Source organism: Bos mutus, chromosome 11 (assembly GCF_027580195.1).
Source record: "Bos mutus isolate GX-2022 chromosome 11, NWIPB_WYAK_1.1, whole genome shotgun sequence".
Taxonomy (NCBI): domain Eukaryota; kingdom Metazoa; phylum Chordata; class Mammalia; order Artiodactyla; family Bovidae; genus Bos; species Bos mutus.
The window spans coordinates 17,715,785-17,736,579 of record NC_091627.1 but is presented as its reverse complement, the minus strand read 5'-3'; the positions used below and the strand labels follow the sequence as shown (position 1 = coordinate 17,736,579).

The following is a 20,795-nucleotide window of genomic DNA, read 5'->3' as shown; positions in this document are numbered from 1 at the left end:
GGATTTTTATGGTTCCTGATGTTGTTGTTTAGTCCCGAAGTCATGTCCAACTCTTTGCAACCCCATAGACTGTAGCTCACCAGGCTCCTCTGACAATGGGGTTCTCCAGGCAAGAATACTGGAGTGGGTTGCCATTTTCTTCTCCAGAGGATCTTCCCAACCCAGGGATCAAACCCACGTCTCCTGCATTGGCCAGTAGATTCTTTACTGCTGAGCCACCAGGGAACATATTCCAAGTTGTTTTCCGTAAGAGTTGAATCCAGTTATACACCTACGAGCAATATGTGAAAATATTTATTGGCATGATTTGTTTTAGGAAAAGCATAGTTACAACATTTTAAGGGTAAAACTGTAGTATTCTATATTAGAAGAGAGGTGAAAGCATTGTCGTAGTTGAAGCACATCTCAGGACAAGTTCCATGAACACGGTTTAGAATGTTCAGCAAATCCCTTATCTGTTGGACATGATATATGGTAAGCTTCCCAAAGACTGTGAAGAATACCAAAAGTTTACAGAGACTATTATGCAGACCTTTTGCTTTGGGATTTTGACTTTTGAATCCAGTGATTCAAACCCAGTCATTCTCACAGATTCCTTTCAAGAGCAGAGAAGGTCAGCTGTAATATAACTGTTTAATGCTTTATGTGTATTACCTGGGAACCAGATCACATAGACAAATTCCTAAAAATCCCACAGAGGCATGATAATCTAAGAAGCCTGCTTCTCGGAATTAACTATTGTGATCTTTAATGTGATGAATGGTTTAATTGTTGCCTTCAGAGGATTTATATGTGTTTTCAAACCATAAAAGTAGAAGTTCAGGTAAGGTAAACTGGAAATAATAGAGAACAGGGAACTTGGGGTGGGTAGTCAAAGTAGTTATGTCAGGCTAATTCCCACTGTTATCCCACATGGTACCCACACATCCAGGCTCACCCTGCCATACTGTAGGAAAGGGGAAGGTTTGGGGCCAAACAATGGGATTAAGATCTTAGTCCCCAGTGTTCATTGCAGCACTATGTACAAGAGCCAGGTCATGGAAGCAACCTAAATGTCCACTGACAGATGAATGGATAAGAAAGCTGTGGTTCATACATACAAGGCTGGGAGGGAGGTCCAAGAGGGAGAGGATATATGCATACATATAGCTGATTTACTTCATTATACAGTGGAAACTAACATGACATTGTAAAGCACTATATCCCAATTAAAAAAAAATGATCCTAGTCTTGCTACTTTAGTAAGTTCTTGGGAAATTTACTTAAGTTCTCCAAGCTTAATTTTCCTTATCTGTCAAAATAGGTGCATCTCTATCATCTTTACACAGGAGCTATTAGAGGAAAACATACATAGAAGAAAGGAAACCAAGGAAGTAGGTGAAGCTTCCCAGGGAAAAGGCAGACAGTTAGAAGAACATGGTTACAGTATTTATATGCAACAGATAATCAACTGCAGATTCGGTCAAAAAGGTTATGCTGCATTGCTCCTCATTTTAACTTATTCCTTTCCCAGTTACTTACTTATTCATTCATGTATTCATCTTTTACTTTCTCTATTCATTCATGCATTCAATAATCATTTGTTGAGCCAGGCACTGAATTAAATTCTGAGGACTCACAAATTAATGAGATACCATTTCTGCCCCCAAAAGGAGAGGAGTCTATTTTAACCTAGAAGATCCATAATGACTGTTCAAGCAATAAGTCCTTTCATGTTGTTGAGGAATTATTTGGATCCAGGTTCCTATCCTACTCTGGGACTGCTTCCAGAAGGAGGTAACCCTTGAGTGGCAATGTGAAGGACAGGATAAATAGTCTCAAGAAAGGAGTGAGGCAGTGGAGGTGTATTTCAGGCTACAGGAACTATTTTCCCCAAGTTCTGATGCATGAGACACGTGGTCCATTGAGAAATTCCAAGTTGGCTAATGTGACTCAACCAAAGGATACTGTTGGCATGTAATAAGAGCTGAGATAAGAAATGGTCCTAGGAGCCCATGATGAAGACTGTGGTCCAGATCAGTAGTTTAAGCAAATCTTAGAAGCAGTGGGGAGCCATGGGGAAGTTTCAATCTGGGAGAATGACCAGATCTATAGGTTACATGACCAGTGGCTTAATGTGGAATTTAGATGGAGGGGAGTGAGCATCCATGCTGAGAGTGTAGGAGACGTGTTTACCATAAATCTGGTTAGAATGAGGACTGCCTGACCCCAGGCAGTCACAGCGGTGTTTGGGAAGAGGAATGCAATTTGAGAGAAGTTAAGGAGTTAGAGTTGAGAGACTCGGGAGCCAATTTGGTGTTGTAGGAGCTGAGGGAGAAGAAAGGATGAAAGAAAGGTTATGATAAAACCTGAATTTCTTATTCAGGTCAATGGATGATGGTGAGGATAAGGAACAACAGCTACACCATCACCAGAGAAACTAACTGCCTCTGCATTTGTGTATGTCTGGTTTTCATTTCTTGCATTGACAGGGAAGCTAAAATAGAACATAACAGAGGCCTGTGGTGCTCATCCCAAAGCTGCAGCAATACTTGGGACCCTGCAGGCTGTGACTCTGATGCTGGGAAAGATGGAAGGCAAAAGGAGAAAGGGGCACCAGAGGATGAGATGGTAGAATGACATCACTGACTCCATGGACATGAATTTGAGCAAACTCCAGGAGATAACAAAGGACAAGGAAGCTCGGTGTATGCTAGTCCATGGGGTTACAAAGCGTGGGGTGTGACTTAGTGACTCAAAAACAACAACAACAAGGCTGCCACAGGGGCATGGGCACCTATGACCAGGGCACCTAATGGAGTTCAAGCCCCTCTGTTGTAAATTGTATTATTGCTCGAAAGTATTGCCAGCTGAAATCTGTGGCTTCATAACTGCCTTCTGTCTCTCAGTTTGAACACCAAATTAAGGCCCTCCTCTTTTGTGGCTAAGCTTCTCCTGTGGACCTCAGTTCTCAGCTCTGCTCACTCCTACCTCCTTTGTTTCAGTGTCCTCATGAGTCTTGGTGTGACGCTTCTTCCTCCAGCTGCAACATCCACGAGTCCAACCAGGTAGACCACCTCTCCAGGATAATCCAGATGATCTGTTTTAGGCAGTCTGGATGGAAGGAATTATGCTAGAGGCTTTCATTTCCTTTCGAAGGGATGAATTTTACACTTGGACATAACATCTAAGAAGGCAACATCAGCAGCAGGGATTGGAACACCCTTGTCCACATGGGGAATGTGGGCTGGAGTGTTGAGGTCTGTGTCTGGGGCAGAGTGGTCCTAGACAGAGCCTTCTCTGATAAACCTACCCAGCCTGGGGAGTTTTCAGGATCAACTACCCGTAGGTGAGAAGGAAGTGGCACCTGAAACTCATTTCTCTTCTGTCCCAGGGGGACAGCTGAGCCACCTACAAGACTTCTCAGTATCAGAAAGAGCCAGGACGCTAGATTTTCTTCCTCCTGACTAAAGTTCTGGGACAGTTCAGAAAGCCTTACATTTATTTTCCACCACAGAGATGAGTCTCCTGGCTTTTCTCAATCTTGACGGTGTGAACATTGCCTACTGTGAGTCTTGCCTCTTCAAAAGGAAAGAAAGGCCTTTAGCTGGCTAGCCTCTCTTCATGGCATGTTTGCTCGCTGTTACCACATCCCTAGGTATGCCTACTACTGTTAAGTGGAGAGTGTTGGCAGAGGGTGGAAACGATGAGCCTGTGGTCCCAGGAAAGAGCCGCTGATATTAGATTTTGTCCTGTATTTACTGCAGTGCTGTGACAAACCGTATTTACCCTAAGGAGCAAAATAACATTTCCTCATAATATTTTAGAGCTGTTGTACTTTTATTTTCATATACATATGTATATATGCCTGATAAGAAAAAACAATAAAAAGAAAACAGATATAGTTCTTAACCTTAGCACAGGATCCATGCAGAATGTTACGACATGATAATAAAATATTGAGTGTATGAGATTTGGAAGGCAGTTCCCCTACTTCTATCCCTCTCTGGTCTGGTCAATGCTAAGGACCCAATTCCTCATATTAGTGTTTTTGTTTCAAATACCTGGAGTAGTTTCTCTTTCCTGCACTGGATTCTGACACGCATAGTCACAGAGCAGAGGTAGATTGAAACTCCTGAGTAATGAGCTCCAGTAATTTATGCACATAATCGTGACCTCATTTGCATAGAGCTACCCTCTTTTACATCATCTTGTCTCTTCTTTTTCCTCTTAACATAATAGACTTTAAAAAATAGATAATATATGATGTCTGATTTTTCCCCTGTGACACATATCATTTGGCATATGAGAGTAAATAGAGCATGTAGCTGAGATTCTGAGGAACACCCTTCTCAGCCCGGCTGAAGGATCTCAGCTCCATGACATCTGAGCATATACTGCAGAAGGATGTCAGCTCTGAGTTGTACCCTGGACCTTGACTCTAAGCATTGCTCATTGAATTGACTGTGCCATCTTATGGAATTAATCAGAATAATCTAGTGATGGTGATTGTGAGTGACATGAGACAGAACATGACACTTCATATTATACGACTTGTCTCAGACCAGGAAAAGAATGATGGGAGAAGTAATCCTTAAAGACATTAAAGTTAGATGTGTGGAATCGTTTATATTTATGCATGGGGTCTATCCCTGGGCATAATCTGGATGAATGATAATGCTGCAAACCACAGTAGAGGTCTATGTTGGGTTGATCAAAAAGTTCATTTGGATTTTTCATAAAATGCTCTAAAAAAACCCAAATGAACTTTTAGACTGACTCAAAATTCTGATACGGTGGGATTCTATGCTTTACTTCTCCCCTCCACACCCCCTCCCCAACTCTGACTTGAGAAGAGTGTCAAGGGCTTATCTGCCCCACTTGCTTCTCTCGCTGGAATTTTAAAGGAAGAAAACACGATGGCTGGGAGCATTCCTTCTAGAGAAACAATTAGACAGAATAAAAACCTGACGCTCTGTACCTTGAGTGGTTTGGCAAAATGGAGAGGTGGGGAAAGACAGGTTCAGAGAGTGTATTGTGGAGGGGGAACTGGAAAGGGCAGCAACTAGACTGGTAGTGTGGGTGATGGTTTTATAGGGTTACAAATAAATTTTTTTTTTTACAGTGCATTTTTTCTCTCTCTTTTTTTTTCTTTTTTTAATTTAATTTTATTTTTCAACTTTACAATATTGTATTAGTTTTGCCAAACATCAAAATGAATCCGCAACAGGTATACCCATGCTCCCCATCCTGAACCCTCCTCCCTCCTCCTCCCCATACCCTCCCTCTGGGTCGTCCCAGTGCACCAGCCCCAAGCATCCAGTATCGTGTATCGAACCTGGACTGGCGACTCATTTCATACATGATATTATACATGTTTCAAATAAATTTTTTAAATAAGGGTTTTAGGAAGAGAAAATAAGGATAGGAAATGCTCAACAAACACGGTTTGAACACCTGTTTTTTTTGGCCTGGGAATTGGATACTGGAAAGAAAAAAAGATGACTAGTATTCTGCTCTTTCTCTCAGGCAGCACAGGAACAATAGAGAAAATATATTTGTACAGGGAACTGTGAGGCATAAGTACTAATGGGAGAAGTGTTATCAAAGTGCAGAAATTCTGAAGATGATAGAATTCCATGTCATCATACAGACAACTGCAGAAGACACCTATGCAAAGGTGCAAGGGAGTGTAGACAAAAGAAAAATCGCTCCACCAGTATTTGAGGATTAACAAGATGAACAATTTGGCTATAATGAGATGATAATTCCAGCAATACTAGGCACATGAACAACAACACATGTTTAGTGATTGTTTACCACGTAGACATTGTACTAAATGTCGACAAAGTATCACCTTGCTTCATCCCCACATAGACCCTGTGAACCCATGAGTTAGGTGCTGTGTTTGTCCTCATTTTACAGAAGAAGAAATTGAGCTTTCATTGAATTAAGTGACCTCCCGTGTGTCACACAGCTGCCATGTACTAGACTGCTTTGGAGGCCCTTAGGCTTCATTCACATGGGCCAGCAGAAGCAGGTTTGTCCAGGAAGATAGCTTAGGTCAAGTAGGATGGAGGGGCTGGGTTAGGAATCTTTACCTTACATGCCAGGAAACGCAGAGGTGTAAGCATTGTTCTCATTTGGAGAGTTAGCAAAATTGATGTTTTGGGAAAGGAGCCTGAGGTCAGCATGCAGGATGCATGGAGAGGAGAGACTGGTTACAGGGACCTTTGGAAGGGACTGCAAGGTCTTGCTAGGAGGCACCAGGATGGGAGCAGGGGGTCAGAAGAGATGAGCCTCACTGTCCTTTACTTTAGGAAGTGTTTTGTGTGTGTCTATGTGTCTGTTCATGTGTGGGTGTGTGTATATAAGTGCATGTTGTGAGTGTGTGCTTAGTTGCTAAGTCATGTCCTACTCTTTGTGACTCCATGGACTGTACCCTGCCAGACTCCTCTCTCCATGGGATTTTCCAGACAAGAGTACTGAAGTTGGTTGCCATTTACTACTCTAGGGGATCTTTCCAGCCCAGGGATCAAACCTGTGTCTCTTGCATCTCCTGCGTTGGCAGTCAGATTATTTACCACTAAGCCACCTAGGGCATCGGCTAAGTCTGCTCCTGGCCCTAAAAAGGGCTCTAAAAAAGCTTTGACCAAGGCCCAGAAGAAGGACGGCAAGAAGCGCAAGCGCAGCCGCAAGGAGAGCTACTCCGTGTACGTGTACAAGGTGCTGCAGCAAGTCCATCAGGACACCGGCATCTCGTCCAAGGCCATGGGAATCATGAACTCCTTCGTCAACGACATTTTCGAGCACATCGCTGGCGAGGCATCGCACATGGTGCATTACAACAAGCGCTCGACTATCACCTCCAGGGAGATCCAGATCGCCGTGCGCTTGCTGCTACCTGGGGAGCTGGCCAAGCAAGCCATGTCCGAGGGCACTAAGGCTGTCACCAAGTATGCCAGCTCCAAGTAAATATAATATGCCTAGCTGCTGTTAACGGAGAAGGCAATGGCACCCCACTCCAGTACTCTTGCCTGGAAAATCCCATGGATGGAGGGTCTGGTGGGCTATAGTCCATGGGGTCGCTAAGAGTCAGACACGACTGAGCGACTTCACTTTCACTAAGCCACCTAGGGAGCCCATGTATGTAAATAAACACACACAAATATGCAAATTTTAAACTATACTCCAAAGGGAAATTGTCATTTATATCTGCTAATTGAGGACATGTACTCACCAAAGGCTTGTCTTCTGAGTTAACTCATTATAATCAGATGGTCTGATAATGACATAATGTATTTTATTAAAAGGCCAGTGTTTTTCATCATTGAAATTAACTATAGTTAAAATATGTAGACTCATGTCAACAAAACATAAAAAACTCTTTAAACTCATTAAGAACCTAACTCAGTAGAAAAATGGTCAAAAGATAAATGCACATATTCTATCCAATAAATACTTGATTATGATCAGGTGATCATGGCAATGGAAATCAAGAGCACCCCAAGATTTCACTTTTGCACCAAGTCAGTTAAGAATAACTAAAATTTTGATCATTTTAAATATTAATTACAAGTAATTGCTCGGGATGGGATTGAGGAGACACATGTCACAGAAGAGTTCCTTTATGTTTCTGGTAAGAGAGTCCACGTGGCAATCAGGGTGGGTGAAGGTTTGATATCAATTCAGTTCAGTTGCTCAGTCGTGTCTGGCTCTTTGTGACCCAGTGGACTGCAGCACGCTAGGCTTCCCTGTCCATCACCCACTCCCAGAGTTTACTCAAACTCATGTCCATTGAGTCGGTGATGCCATCCAACCATCTCATCCTCTGTTGTCCCCTTCTCCTCCTGCCTTCAACCTTTCCCAGCATCAGGTCTTTTCAAATGAGTCAGCTCTTTGCATCAGGTGGCCAAAGTATTGGAGTTTCAGCTTCAGCATCAGTCCTTCCAATGAATATTCAGGACTGATTTCCTTTAGGATGGACTGGTTGGATGTCCTTGCAGTCCAAGGGACTCACAAGAGTCTCCTCCAACACCACAGTTCAAAAGCATCAATTCTTCGGCGCTCAACTTTCTCTATAGTCCGACTCTCACATCCATACATGACTACTGGAAAAACCATAGCTTTGACTAGATGGCCCTTTGTTGGCAAAGTAATGTCTCTGCTTTTTAATAGGCTGTCTAGGTTGGTGTTAACTTTTCTTCCAAGGAGTAAGAGTCTTTTAATTTCATGGCTGGATTCACTATCTGCAGTGATTTTTGAGCCCCCCAAAATAAAGTCTCTCACTGTTTCCATTGTTTCCCCATCTATTTGTCATGAAGTGATGGGACCAAATGCCTTGATCTTAGCTTTGTGAATGTTGAGTTTTAATCCAACCTCTTCAGTCTCCTCTTTCACTTTCATCAAGAGGGTCTTGCCTTGAGAACCCCATGAACAGTATGAAAAGGTTTGGTATATATCTTTTAAACATTTAACTACCCTATCGACCAATTAATTCTACAATTCAATTTCTGCTCAAGGTAAATTTTATATGTATTACAGAAGACTTGTATGAGAAAGTTTATAGTTGAATTGTTCAAAAGAGCAAAAAGATCCCCGAGTGTTGGAAATAATGACTAAAAAGTGAAAGAATAAATACATATAAAACATTCAAAGAAAACTGCAGCTGTATCAGTTCATTTCAGTTCAGTCACTCAGTCATGTCTGACTCTTTGTGACCCCATGGACTGCAGCATGCCAGGCCTCCCTGCCCATCACCGACTCTCGGAGCTTGCTCAAACTCATGTCCATCAAGCCGGTGATGCTATCCAACCATCTCATCCTCTGTCATCCCTTTCTCCTTCCTTCAATCTTTCCCAGCATCAGGGTTTTTCCAAGGAGTCAGTTCTTCATATCAGGTGGCCAAATTATTGGAGTTTCAGCTTCAGCATCAGTCCTTCCAATGAATATTCAAGACTGGTTTCCTTTAGGATGAACTGGTTGGAACTTCTTGCAGTCCAAGGGACTCTCAAGAGTCTTCTCCAACACCACAGTTCAAAAATATCAATTCTTTGGCATTCAGCTTTTTTTATGGTCCAACTCTCACACCCATACATGACTACTGGAAAAACCATAGCTTTGACTAGATGGCCCTTTATTGGCAAAGGAAAGTCTCTGCTTTTTAATAGACTGTCTAGGTTGGTGATAACTTTTCTTCCAAGGAGCAAGCGTCTTTTATTTCATGGCTGCAGTCACCATCTGCAGTGATTTTGGAGCCCAGAATAATAGTTTCTCACTGTTTCAATTGTTTTCCCATCTATTTGCCATGAAGTGATGGGATTGGATGCCATGATCTTAGTTTTGTAAATGTTGAGTCTTTAGCTAGCTTTTTCACTCTCCTCTTTCACTTTCATCAAGAGGCTCTTTAGTTCTTGTTCACTTTCTGCCATAAGGGTGGTGTCATCTTCGTATCTGAGGTTATTGATATTTCTCCTGGCAATCTTGATTCCAGCTTGTGCTTCATCCAGCCTGGCATTTTGCATAATGCATTCTGCATATAAATTAAATGAGCAGGGTGACAATCTACATCCTTGAAGTACTCCTTTCCTGATTTGGAACCAGTCTGTTGTTCCATGTCCAGTTTTAACTGTTGCTTCTTGACCTGAATACAGATTTCCCAGGAGGCAGGTAATGTGGTCTGGTACTCCCATCTTTTGAAGAATTTTCTACAGTTTGTTGTGATCCACACAGTCAAAGACTTTGGCATAGTCAATAAAGCAGAAGTAGATGTTTTAAAGCAGAAGTAGATGCAGCTATATGCGACAATATAACGATACATTGACAAGGTATTATAGATGAAAAGAGTCTCAAAGACTATATATAACAGAGTCTCTATCTTAAGTTAAAAATAATTACAATAAAAATATGCATGTATACTTTTTTTTAGGAACACATGTAGCTAAAACAGAAGAATCTAAGTAGGAAAGTAAGTGTCTTGGGCACAGAATTCCGTTCCTGTGAAGGTGAGGTTTGGCATGGAAGGGCCACAAGCACAACAGATGCAGCTTACTGTCAAGATCTTAGCATCCCCCCTTTTTTAAGTTGGTGGGGGTCACTGATGCTTAATAAGTAATTAGAAATAACTAATTAAATAATACTGATGAGGAATATATGTTGACTGACTAGCTATATTAGTCAGTCAATTCTGCCTTTGTGTGAACAAGATAGAAAATTACCTTAAGTCTAAATTCCAACATCCATTGAAATAGACCCCTAGGCTAAAGGATTCCAAGACTGCCTGTGTTGTCACCTAACTTGAACTAGGTCAGCTGAATGATGCTGCTAGAATATCATTACATCGGCATGGAGTGGATATGTTGTGAAAAATACTTACAGTATCAGAAAGCACAGAAGGCTAGGTTTCACCAGTGTGGCAGAATATGTTGTTGGATGCATTCTTGACTACTTACTAATAAATATATGTGGGTCAGAATTCAGCTGAGATTTGTTTTAAATGTGACTTGAGCCGAACTTGTGAGGGAAAAAAATCCTAGAGCCCTCCAATCTATTGGCAGTCTCAGATATCTACCAAAATGTGTCTCATAATTGTGAACGTGGCCACCTTGGCTCTGGATGGGTTGCAGCAATGGGTTTGTTATGGGAGTCTGAATGTCAAGATCAAATTGATTGAGATTGCTGGGGGTCCAAGCTGGACACGCAGGTATTTCCAGGCCCACCAGGATCCCGCCATAACTTGCTGGGATCTGCTGCTTGGTAATGGCTGGATGGCTTTGTAAGAGGCAGTAGAGAGTCTTTGTCACCTGTCTTTGAATCTGAATGGATTCTCAGACTGCTTTGACCCATAGAACATGGAAGAAGTTATAATATTGCCATTCTCCAGGCCCTCCAGGACTAAAGGGAAGGCAGCATAAACTTCTTGGGTGTTGAAACCCAGCCTCCATTCTGAGAAAGGCTGCACATTCCAGTGGAGAGGCCCCTGAGTTTTTCCTCTGAGCCCTGAGCTGACAGCCAATATGGTAAATCCTCTACATGCAAACTGTCAAGTTGCAAACTTTTAAAGATGTGAACATGCATCTGATTCCAGCAAGGTATCAGGACCTGTGCCATCAGCATCAGGCATGAGTGAAACTGCAGCTCGCCCTCCATCTCCTATTGCTGCCAATCATTCAGCTTTACCGTCTCCTACCTCCTCTCCCTCCTCTGATGGGTCAGAGGTAAAGAATCCTCCTGAAATGCAGGAGACCCAGGTTCCATCCCTGGGTCGGGAAGATCCCCTGGAGAAGGGAATGGCAATACTCCAGTATTCTTGCCTGGAGAATTCCATGGACAGAGGATCCTGGTGGACTACAGTCCATGGAGTCGCAAAGAGTAGGACATTACTGAATGGCTAGCACACTAGAGTTGGTATCTCCTCTATCTTCTCCAGTGGTAACTCTTCTTGCCTGTTCACTTGATGCCAGCCTCTGGGTACCAGCTATGGTACCGCACTACTGTACTTTTCAAAATACTGTACTGTAAGATCAACAATGTTTTCTGTAAAGAAAAAAAGATTAAATGATTGATTGAATGGAAGCAGTGACAGTGTGAAAGGATTCAGAAATTATACTGGAGCATGGGTCCCTATGGTGGGACATTCCATTGATCAAATAGAGGAATCTGTAGAAAGCACTGTTTTAAGGAGGGCAATGATGAGTAGGATTTCATATATTGAGTCTGAGCTGCTAGGGAGAGTTAAGAGTTAAAGCAAATCAGTGTCTGGAAATTCAGGGTTGGAGTGGTGGACAGGGAGGCCAGGAAAAGCACAGTTTTCTTTTTCGGTCAGTCACATAAAGGTGATGGATGACGCTTTAGAGCAATAGAACTACGACAAAAAGGAGAGAGAAGGAACAGGCTGAGTAGGTGTTTGGTAAAGAAGGGTAATAAATAATCAAGGGAAGGAGGAACTAGGAGGGTGGATCAGAGGAGAGTCTTGGAGAGCAAAAATTCTGTTTTGAAATAGGGCTATTTGGGAATTTGTGTGTGTGTGGAAAGAATGCAAGGAGCAGCAACAACTTGACAATGCTAGAGAAAGAGCCATACGTTATTCCGATCCAGCACAGAGTGTATTCATATAAATACCTGCATTTCAGGCACGTTGGAGACAGATTGATGAGGCCTGATAGCTGTGGATAGACCAATAGGCCTCTGATCTGGAAGTCTAGGGGATGGGCTCCAAACACACTGCAAGAGACAGCTGTTAATAAAACATAGCTAAACAACTCTAAATTATATGAGTATTATTATGTATATTGAGACTGGTCATATCTTTACAATTGCTTTTATTGAACCTGAAAATAGTCATTAATTATATAAAATTTGGAAAATACACCTCATTAAAAAGAGTGGAATAATTCTTTTTAATTAATTAAAATTAATTAATTAAAAAGAATTTAATTGTTTAAAAAGAATTAAAATTCACCTATTACCCACTTCTCTAACCACTGTTATCCTTTTGATGTATTTCCTTCCAGTTTGTGGTACTTTCATTTGTACATAGTTGAGATTATATTGTATAATTTATCCTTTTTTTTGCCTTTAACATTATACAGTAAACATTTCTCCAAATCATTTTAAGTGTTTAGAATATTAACTTTTTATGGCTGCAAGACATTCCACTGAGTATGTGTACTATAAATTATTTCTCCATTCACATACAATTGGACATTCATGAATATTCCACTTTTATAACAATAGTAAATAATACAATAAATAAAAGTTATTTTATTGGTGCTTTTTGGGCTGCTTTTTTTTTTCATATATATTCATAGAACTGGAACTACTGGGTCAAAGCACATTACCGTTTTAAGACTCTGTGAGTGTGAGTGTTTGTCAAACCATTTTCTAAAGCATGACACTATTGTGCTGTCAGGAGCTGTATTGTGAGCTGGAAGAAACACTCAAAGAACATAGTGTGGAATACATATGTGACTCTTTCTATGCCCAGGTTGAATCTTAGCAAACAATGGTTATATTTTTTGCCCAAAGTCTTTGGGATTGCATGACTTTTGGATCATAAAGAAAGTCTGCAAAATGAGAAAAGAAACATTTTCAGCAAATAACAGCTTCAATGTCCAGGTCTAGGATGGCCTGAGAGTTGCTGAAAACATCCGTAAACAAAGATCGGCTCTCCCAGCAAACACCCAAGGGCTTGGGCAGGTTTTAATTGGAACATGAGAGATGTCTTTTATCCTGTGATTAATATTTTAGGTTTCCTTTTTGTCTGGCAGTTATTTCTATAGTACCATCACATAGTATCTACTATCTACTAATTTAATCTGTGACACCCTGTGTCACAGGGTGTCACAGATTAAATTACATTGTCGCTTATATTTAGAATCAGTTGTCATTCTTCAAGTATCAGGCAAATTTCAAACCCCACTAAACCAGAGAATACATGCGTGTTTTTTTCTAACCCTGTCGTTAGATAAAACACACACACACATATTTTAGAAACCCACCCTGAAAAATACGGCCTTTGCTTAAAAAAAAAAAAATAAGAGAAGACAGTTTACACTGCTATGTAGCAAAGACCATATTTTCTCGTATTTAGGAACAAAGACATGTCAAGCTTTATTGAGCACATCACTAACTATATAACTAGCGTTAAACACTCTATTTGCAACTGTTGCTGTGTATTTTGTGTGTGATTATCACCCCTAGATCTGCATCCTATAAAAAGATATTTCTGTTTGCTTAATTATAAAGCTCTTTATGAACAGGCTCATCTGTAAATAGCTTGGTGCAGCTGAAATAGAAATATAATTATAATGAAGGCAGATGTTTGTAAGATACTGGCTCATGAAACTTGTTCAGAATCTACAAAGGAGAAACGTGAGCGTGTGTGTTTACTGTGGGGCCAGAGCTAGAGCAAGCAGTCTTTGCCTCTAGACTTATTTTAGAGTCATCTCATTTACTCTCAACCTTTGCTTTCCTAGGTCTCTGTAATTTTGAAAAGGAGTGGCTTACCTCGGGAAAGCTTATTTATAGGAGCGTTTGAGACAAAGCCAAAAGAATAAAATCATGAAGCTGGATTTAGGGGGAAGAACTGATGTCTGAGGCTATGGTTCCATCAGTGATACGACTTGGGCTGAGTTTTAGTGGCTAGAGATCGGGGATTGAAGAATTCATTGTGGTTAAGATGACATTATTTCAGTGATTAATTTTTTCCTTGTTAATACAAATTTTCTCAAGGACACACAAGAAAGTGCTAACATATGGAGAGAAGAAGTTTAAAAAAGTGCTGATGTGACAAGCTTTTAACCAATCTCCATTCTGAAAAGTGAATATATTGATAAATGACTCTGGTAAACTGATACCTAGACGGAGGAGCCTGGTGGGCTGCAGTCCATGGGGTTGCTAAGAGTCAGACACGACTGAGCGACTTCACTTTCACTTTTCATTTTTCACTTTCATGCATTGGAGAAGGAAATGGCAACCCACTCCAGTGTTCTTGCCTGGAGAATCGAAGGGATGGGGGAGCCTGGTGGGCTGCCATCTATGGGGTTGCACAGAGTCGGACACGACTGAAGTGACTTAGCAGCAGCAGAAATTTGGGCAGAGGCAGGAGTTCATATGAGGTTTTAAAGTTAAGACATATTCATCCAATCAAATAATTATTTCCAGGCCAATAATGAGCTGTTTTATTGAAAGTTTGATTTAAACTAAATTCTGTCTGAATTCTTTTTCAATGAGAAGGGTCTTAAATTACTGTTTTTGATTTGTCCAATTTTTCTGAGTCATTACTGTCTTCAAGTTTTTTAAGCACTCTGAAAATATTAGTGTTTACTTTTTAAGTTGTTAAATAAATGAATGAATTAAAGAACAGGTTAATCTCCCTGAGCTAACCCATCTGGGGGCACACTCCTTGTGGTCATGCTTTCAAGCCATTTGCAGCCATGTGTTGGTATTTTAGAATTTGTGTTTTGTGTTAATTGGTAAGGAAAAGCTGTGTCCTATAAGAAAAAAAGGTAATGTACCCTCCCTTCAAGCTTGGTGCAGGAACTTTCCAAGAGCCATTTTCATCACACTTGGAGTCTTTTTCTTTTTAGTTTACAACCTCTGGAAAGACTGAGGACGAGAGAAGGGGCTGGCAGAGGATGAGATGGTCAAATCACATCACTAATTCAATGGACATGAGTTTGAGCTAGCTCCAGGAGACAGTGAAAGATAGGGAAGCCTGGTGTGCTGCAGTTCATGGGATCACAAAGAGTTGGACATAACTTGGCGACCGAACAACAACAGCTGCCATCTTAATCTCCAGAAACTTGAATTGCCTCAAAAATCACTTGAGCACACTTAATATTTGGTTCTGAAACATAATTTTACATGTGATATCTGCTCAGGACCCAGGCACTCAATTTTTTTCAAATTTTGGAGAGTCAATGGTAGAACAATCTTGTGTCCGACAGAGGCACAGGGGAGCCCCTGGAGGAAGTGAACCCACTCTGAGGGGAGCAGGGTCTGGTGACAGCTCTGGAAAGAACATCAGTTCCCTTATAATGGATGGACCCTTCGCCTGAGGCTGAGCTGTGGGGGTGATACATCTCAGACTTGGAACTTTATCTCACAAAGTTTAGATCATATTATCATGGACAATAGTTCCTTTGGATTTTTCTTTGTTCCTTTGGGCTAATTTACAAGAACTCTGATGAGCTGTGTTGGTTAGAGTGAGACAGAAATGCAGGATGGGTTTTCCTTTAGGATCAGAACAGTCCTGGCATTGCCACTTAAACCCTTCAGGGTAAGATGCCACGAGAGTGCAAAGAGGTCACAGGAAGAAGCAATTTGGCAAGCAGAGCTCCACACCTCTGGCTCAGTTGGGATAAGAGAGAATCCAGAGTAAATGAATAAAGATGTGATACACACACACAGGAATACTATTCAGCCATAACATATAAAATCTTGTCATTTTTTATAATACAGATGCAACTTAAGGGATCATGGCATGTGATATGTCAGATGGAGAAACACAAACCATATGATTTCACTCATATGTGAAATATAACAAACTAAATGAACAAGCCAAACGAAATAAAAACAAACACACAGACACAGAAAACAGAGTACTGGTTACCAAAGGGATGAGGGAGGAGATGAAATGGGTAAAGGGAGTCACCTGTGTGGTGATGAACCAATGACACCTCAATATAAAAAAAAGATCATTCTCCAGAAGGCTAATGTGTCTTCTCCAGAAGGAAAAAGAAGAACCCAGGGAGAATGCAGCTTTGACCAAACTAGCAGCCAGCTTAGAACCTTGAGCAGCAGACACCAGAATGAGCAGTGGACACCAGGGTGAAGCTGACCTTCTCATCACAGAACAGGTGCAAACAGTTCAGGAGCCACAGATCCATTGAGCCTGAATTCTGCACCATCTCTAGGGTTCTGTTCAGATGGTGCAGTCTCTATGATTTTAATAGAGACCATACTGCTGCTGCTACTCTAACTGCTGCTACTCCTATTGCTACTATCGATACTTCTGTTATTGCTACTGCTTTGAATATAATTATTCCTAGTGACTACTACTGCTGCTACTGTGGCTACTGCTGCTGCTGCTGCTTTATCAATACTACTGCTATAACAATGCTGCTGCTATACTACTATTGATACTGCTTTTATTGCTACTGCTACTGACTATTACTGCTACTACTAGTATTGCTACTACTACTGCTACTGCTGTTACCTATCGTTACTGCTGCTTCACAGTCACATCTCACTTAATCCAGGGGTCCCCAGCTCCCGGGCCATGGACCATTATGGGTCTGTGGCCTACAGGGAAGCAGTTCACACAGCAGAGTTGAGTGGCGGGGGAGTGAGTGAAGCATCATCTCTATTTGCAGCCACCCCCCAACAGGCTTGAATCATCCTGAAACCATCTCTCTTCCCTCTTCCCCCCACCGCCCATGGAACATTTGTCTTCCACAAAACCAATCCCTGGTGCCGAAAAGTTTGGGGACTGCTGACTTAATCCTTAAAAATGGACTTGAAGGAAGGGTCATTAGCTTCACTTTAGGGACAGAGAAGGGGCTTCACAGCTGACGAGCAGACAGAGAAGAACCATCCAATTGCGCCAATGCTCTTTTCAGGGTTCCTTGTGCATTCTCTGCCTGGATAGTTAATATGTTGGTTATTTTAGAGTAGAAAGGAAATGTGGAAATTATCTAGTCAAATCTGCCAATTATACAGAAAATAAAATGAAGCCTTGATTGGTTAGAGATTTCTAATTTTGGGAATAAGGACATGAATGTGGAAATCTGAGGTATGAGGTGTTAAAATGCTGCAGCAGTTATTCTCTTGCGATCTGAGCATTTGATCTCACATTAAATAAATTCAAATTATTTCATATAAATTGGTATATTTATATTCTTAAAAGTAAGAAATCTTCTAATAGAGACTATCTCCTTGCATTAAAAAAAAAAAAACAAACTTGATAGGGAATGAGGAAAAGGAGCGCTTGCTTATTTTAAAAAAAACACAACAGGTAGTGTGCTTTCAGGACCTCCTTCATTTTTTACATTGTTATAAATATCAGGTATCCAAAAGTCTACAAACAATAAATGGTGGAGAGAGTGTGGAGCAAAGGAAATCCTCTTACACTGTTGGTGGGAATGTAAATTGATACAGCCACTATAGAGAACAGTATGGAGATTCTTCAAAAAATGAAAAATAGAGCTACCATATGATCCAGCAATCCCATTCCTGGGCATATATCCAGAGAAAACCATAATTCAAAAAGATACATGCACCCCTATATTCATTTCAGCACTATTAACAACAGCCAGGATGTGGAAGCAACCTAGATGTCCATCGACAGATGAATGGACAAAGAGGAGGTGGTAGACATATACAATGGAATATTACTCACCCATAAAAAGGAACAAAAGAACGCTATTTGCAGCAACATGGATGGGTCTAGAGATATCATACTAAGTGAAGTAAGTCAGAGAAAGACAAATATCATATGATATCACTCATATGTGGAATCTAATTTTTTAAAAAATGATGCAACTGAACTTATTTGCAAAACAGAAACAGACTTAAATATATCGAAAACAAACTTATGGTTACCAAAGGGGAAACATGGAAGGATAAATTAGAAGCTTGGGGTTAACACACACACACCACTCTCTCTCTATATATATAAGATAGATAACTAACTGCTGCTAAGTCGCTTCAGTCATGTCCGAGTCTGTGCGACCCCATAGACGGCAGCCCAGCAGACTCCCCGGTCCCTGGGATTCTCCAGGCAAGAACACTGGAGTGGGTTGCCATTTCGTTCTCCAATGCATGAAAGTGAAAAGTGAAAGTGAAGTCGCACAGTCGTGTCCGACTCTTGGCGACCCCATGGACTGCAGCCTACCAGGCTCCTCCATCCATGGGATTCTCCAGGCAAGAGTACTGGAGTGGGGTGCCATTCCTTCTCTGAGATAACTAACTAGGACCTACTGTATAGCACAGGGAACTCTACTCAATATTCTGTGATAAGCTGGAAGGGAAAAGAATCTGAAAAAAATGAATATATGTATACTTATAATCGAATCACTTTTGCTGCACCTGAAACTGTAACAACATTGTAAATCAACTATATTCCAATGAAATTAAAAAACAAACAAACACAAAATTATGTTCTACACAATGAGCTTCCCTGGTGGTTCATACGGTAAATAATCTGTCTCCAATGAGGGAGACCTGGGTTTGATCCCTGGGTCAGGAAGATTCCCTGGAGAAGGGAATGGCAACCCACTCCAGTATTCTTGCCTGGAGAATCCCATGGATGGAGGAGCCTGCACGCTACAGTCCATGGGGTTGCTGAGTTGGACCTAACTGAGTGACTAACATACAGCACAGCCCATGTTCTATACAAACATACCATTTTTTTACCATCAAGGAGAAAATAGTGGTTGAATGGTTCCATGAAAGCTTCATATGTTTGTAGTTTTGTTGTGCCCCAGATGTGCACTGTAACACATGTAGGCTACTTAATGTAATTCTTTACTTGTCATGTCCTTTGTACTGATTTGCTTCTGCTTTTCTTGTCAAACTAGGTCCTCATTAAAAGCAGGAAATATAGTTTGCTTATCTATCTATTCCTATGTCTTGCAGGGTGCCTGGCACACACTCTGCCTCAATATGGGTTCATGAAACTGAATCATGTTTTTAAAATACAGCACTGAAACGCTCTGCACCAGTCTGAAGACACTGTGTGGCCTAGCTAAAAGCGTAGCTAAGTAGTGAAGAATTCGACCAACCTCTGAGGATATTAACTTCAGAACTTTGATCACTATAAACATTGCCTAAACCCCCTGACACTCAAGACTGTCCTGACTAGTCAGCTGGCATCAGGGTAGTGAAAATTCTCTCCAAAGCACATGGGGAATTTGGCTGTTAAGTCACCATCAGCTACAAATCAATGCACTGCCAGGCTGTATGATTGATGTCTGAGCTGTAATAATGATTGCATTTGAGTGTGACTCCTTGGCATTCCCATGACATGACCACCACATTGGCACAGCTGGAAAATGGTGAGAATTAAGTAGGAATTTGCAAACTTTTAGAGAAGTTTTGTGTTTTGTATCCATATGAACTAAGGACTCCTCTCCTTTCTGCTGAAGTGGAGCTAAAAGATTCCTCTCTGAAACTTCTGTGGAGTTTCTGTGGTTTTGTGGTGCATGCCCAGGTTCAAGTCCGCTCTAAACTTTCTTCTGTCTCTGAGTGCAGAGGTCCAGCTGGGGTTCCCAAAAGAAAATTCTGGGTGAGAATGCACCCATAAATTTACATTGAGAAAGGTGCTTTACATTAAGAAGGTCACCTTCTTCCCTCTGCCCACCTCCAGCCACTCCAAGCTTGTCCCCGTCTCACCCATCCCCCTGGGCCTGTGCTTATAGTCTGACACACAAGTCACCACCGAATAAATCCTTTCTGTCTGTTCTATTATATTTTGTTTTCATGTTATCCTCACAGATTGTGATTTCCTCAGAGCAGGAGTCCTGTCTAAAAATCCTCTTTGTCTTGAAAGACCTATTATAGAGCAGGTTAAAAAGTAGGTTGTTATGAAACATTGGATAACTTCACCCCTAGAAGTTGAAAGTATTTCACATGAAGTTTACACAACAATAAGAAATATTCAGAGTTGAGATTCAATGATTCTACATAATCTATATTTGAGAACCAAATTCAAGTGTTCTTTTATCAACACACTGTCTGTTACCCCAGATATTTCCAAGGCTGATATTCCCAAGGCTGTTAGAAGTGGTTTTAGAACCCAGGGAAAAAATTTTGACCTGCCAATGTTTGTTTTTACACACAACAGTCCAGGCTCTACACATGATCATAATTTATACCATTATACCCTCCTTTTAGTTGTTTGGTTGTTCAGTTCAGTTCATTTCAGTCACTCAGTCGTGTCTGACTCTGTGAGCCCATGGACTGCAGCACGCCAGGCCTCCCTGTCCATCACCAACTCCTGGAGTTTACTCAAACTCATGTCCATTGAGTCGGTGATGCCATTTAACCATCTCATCCTCTGTCGTCCCCTTCTCCTCCTGCCTTCAATCTTTCCCAGCATCAGGGTCTTTTCAAATGAGTCAGTTCTTCGCATCAGGTGGCCAAAGTTTTGGAGCTTCAGCATTAGTCCTTCCAATGAATATTCAGGATTGATTTCCTTTAGGATGAACTGGTTGGATCTCCTTGCTGTCCAAGGGACTCTCAAAACTCCTGTCCAACACCACATTTCAAAAGCATCACTTCTTCAGTGCTCAGCTTTCTTTATGGTCCAACTC

The 20,795-nt window shown here is 41.2% G+C and overlaps 1 protein-coding gene across 1 annotated transcript in view; it reads left to right on the top strand.

Moving 5' to 3' along the window:
• LOC138990019 (histone H2B type 1-H-like) overlaps positions 1–6,954 on the top strand; it is a 42,230-nt gene extending 35,276 nt beyond the window's left edge. The window contains exon 2 of the mRNA XM_070380188.1: positions 6,579–6,954. Within this exon, the coding sequence (XP_070236289.1) occupies positions 6,579–6,954 (376 nt within the window). The remainder of the gene's footprint in view (positions 1–6,578) is intronic.
• The last annotated feature ends 13,841 nt before the right edge of the window (positions 6,955–20,795 follow it).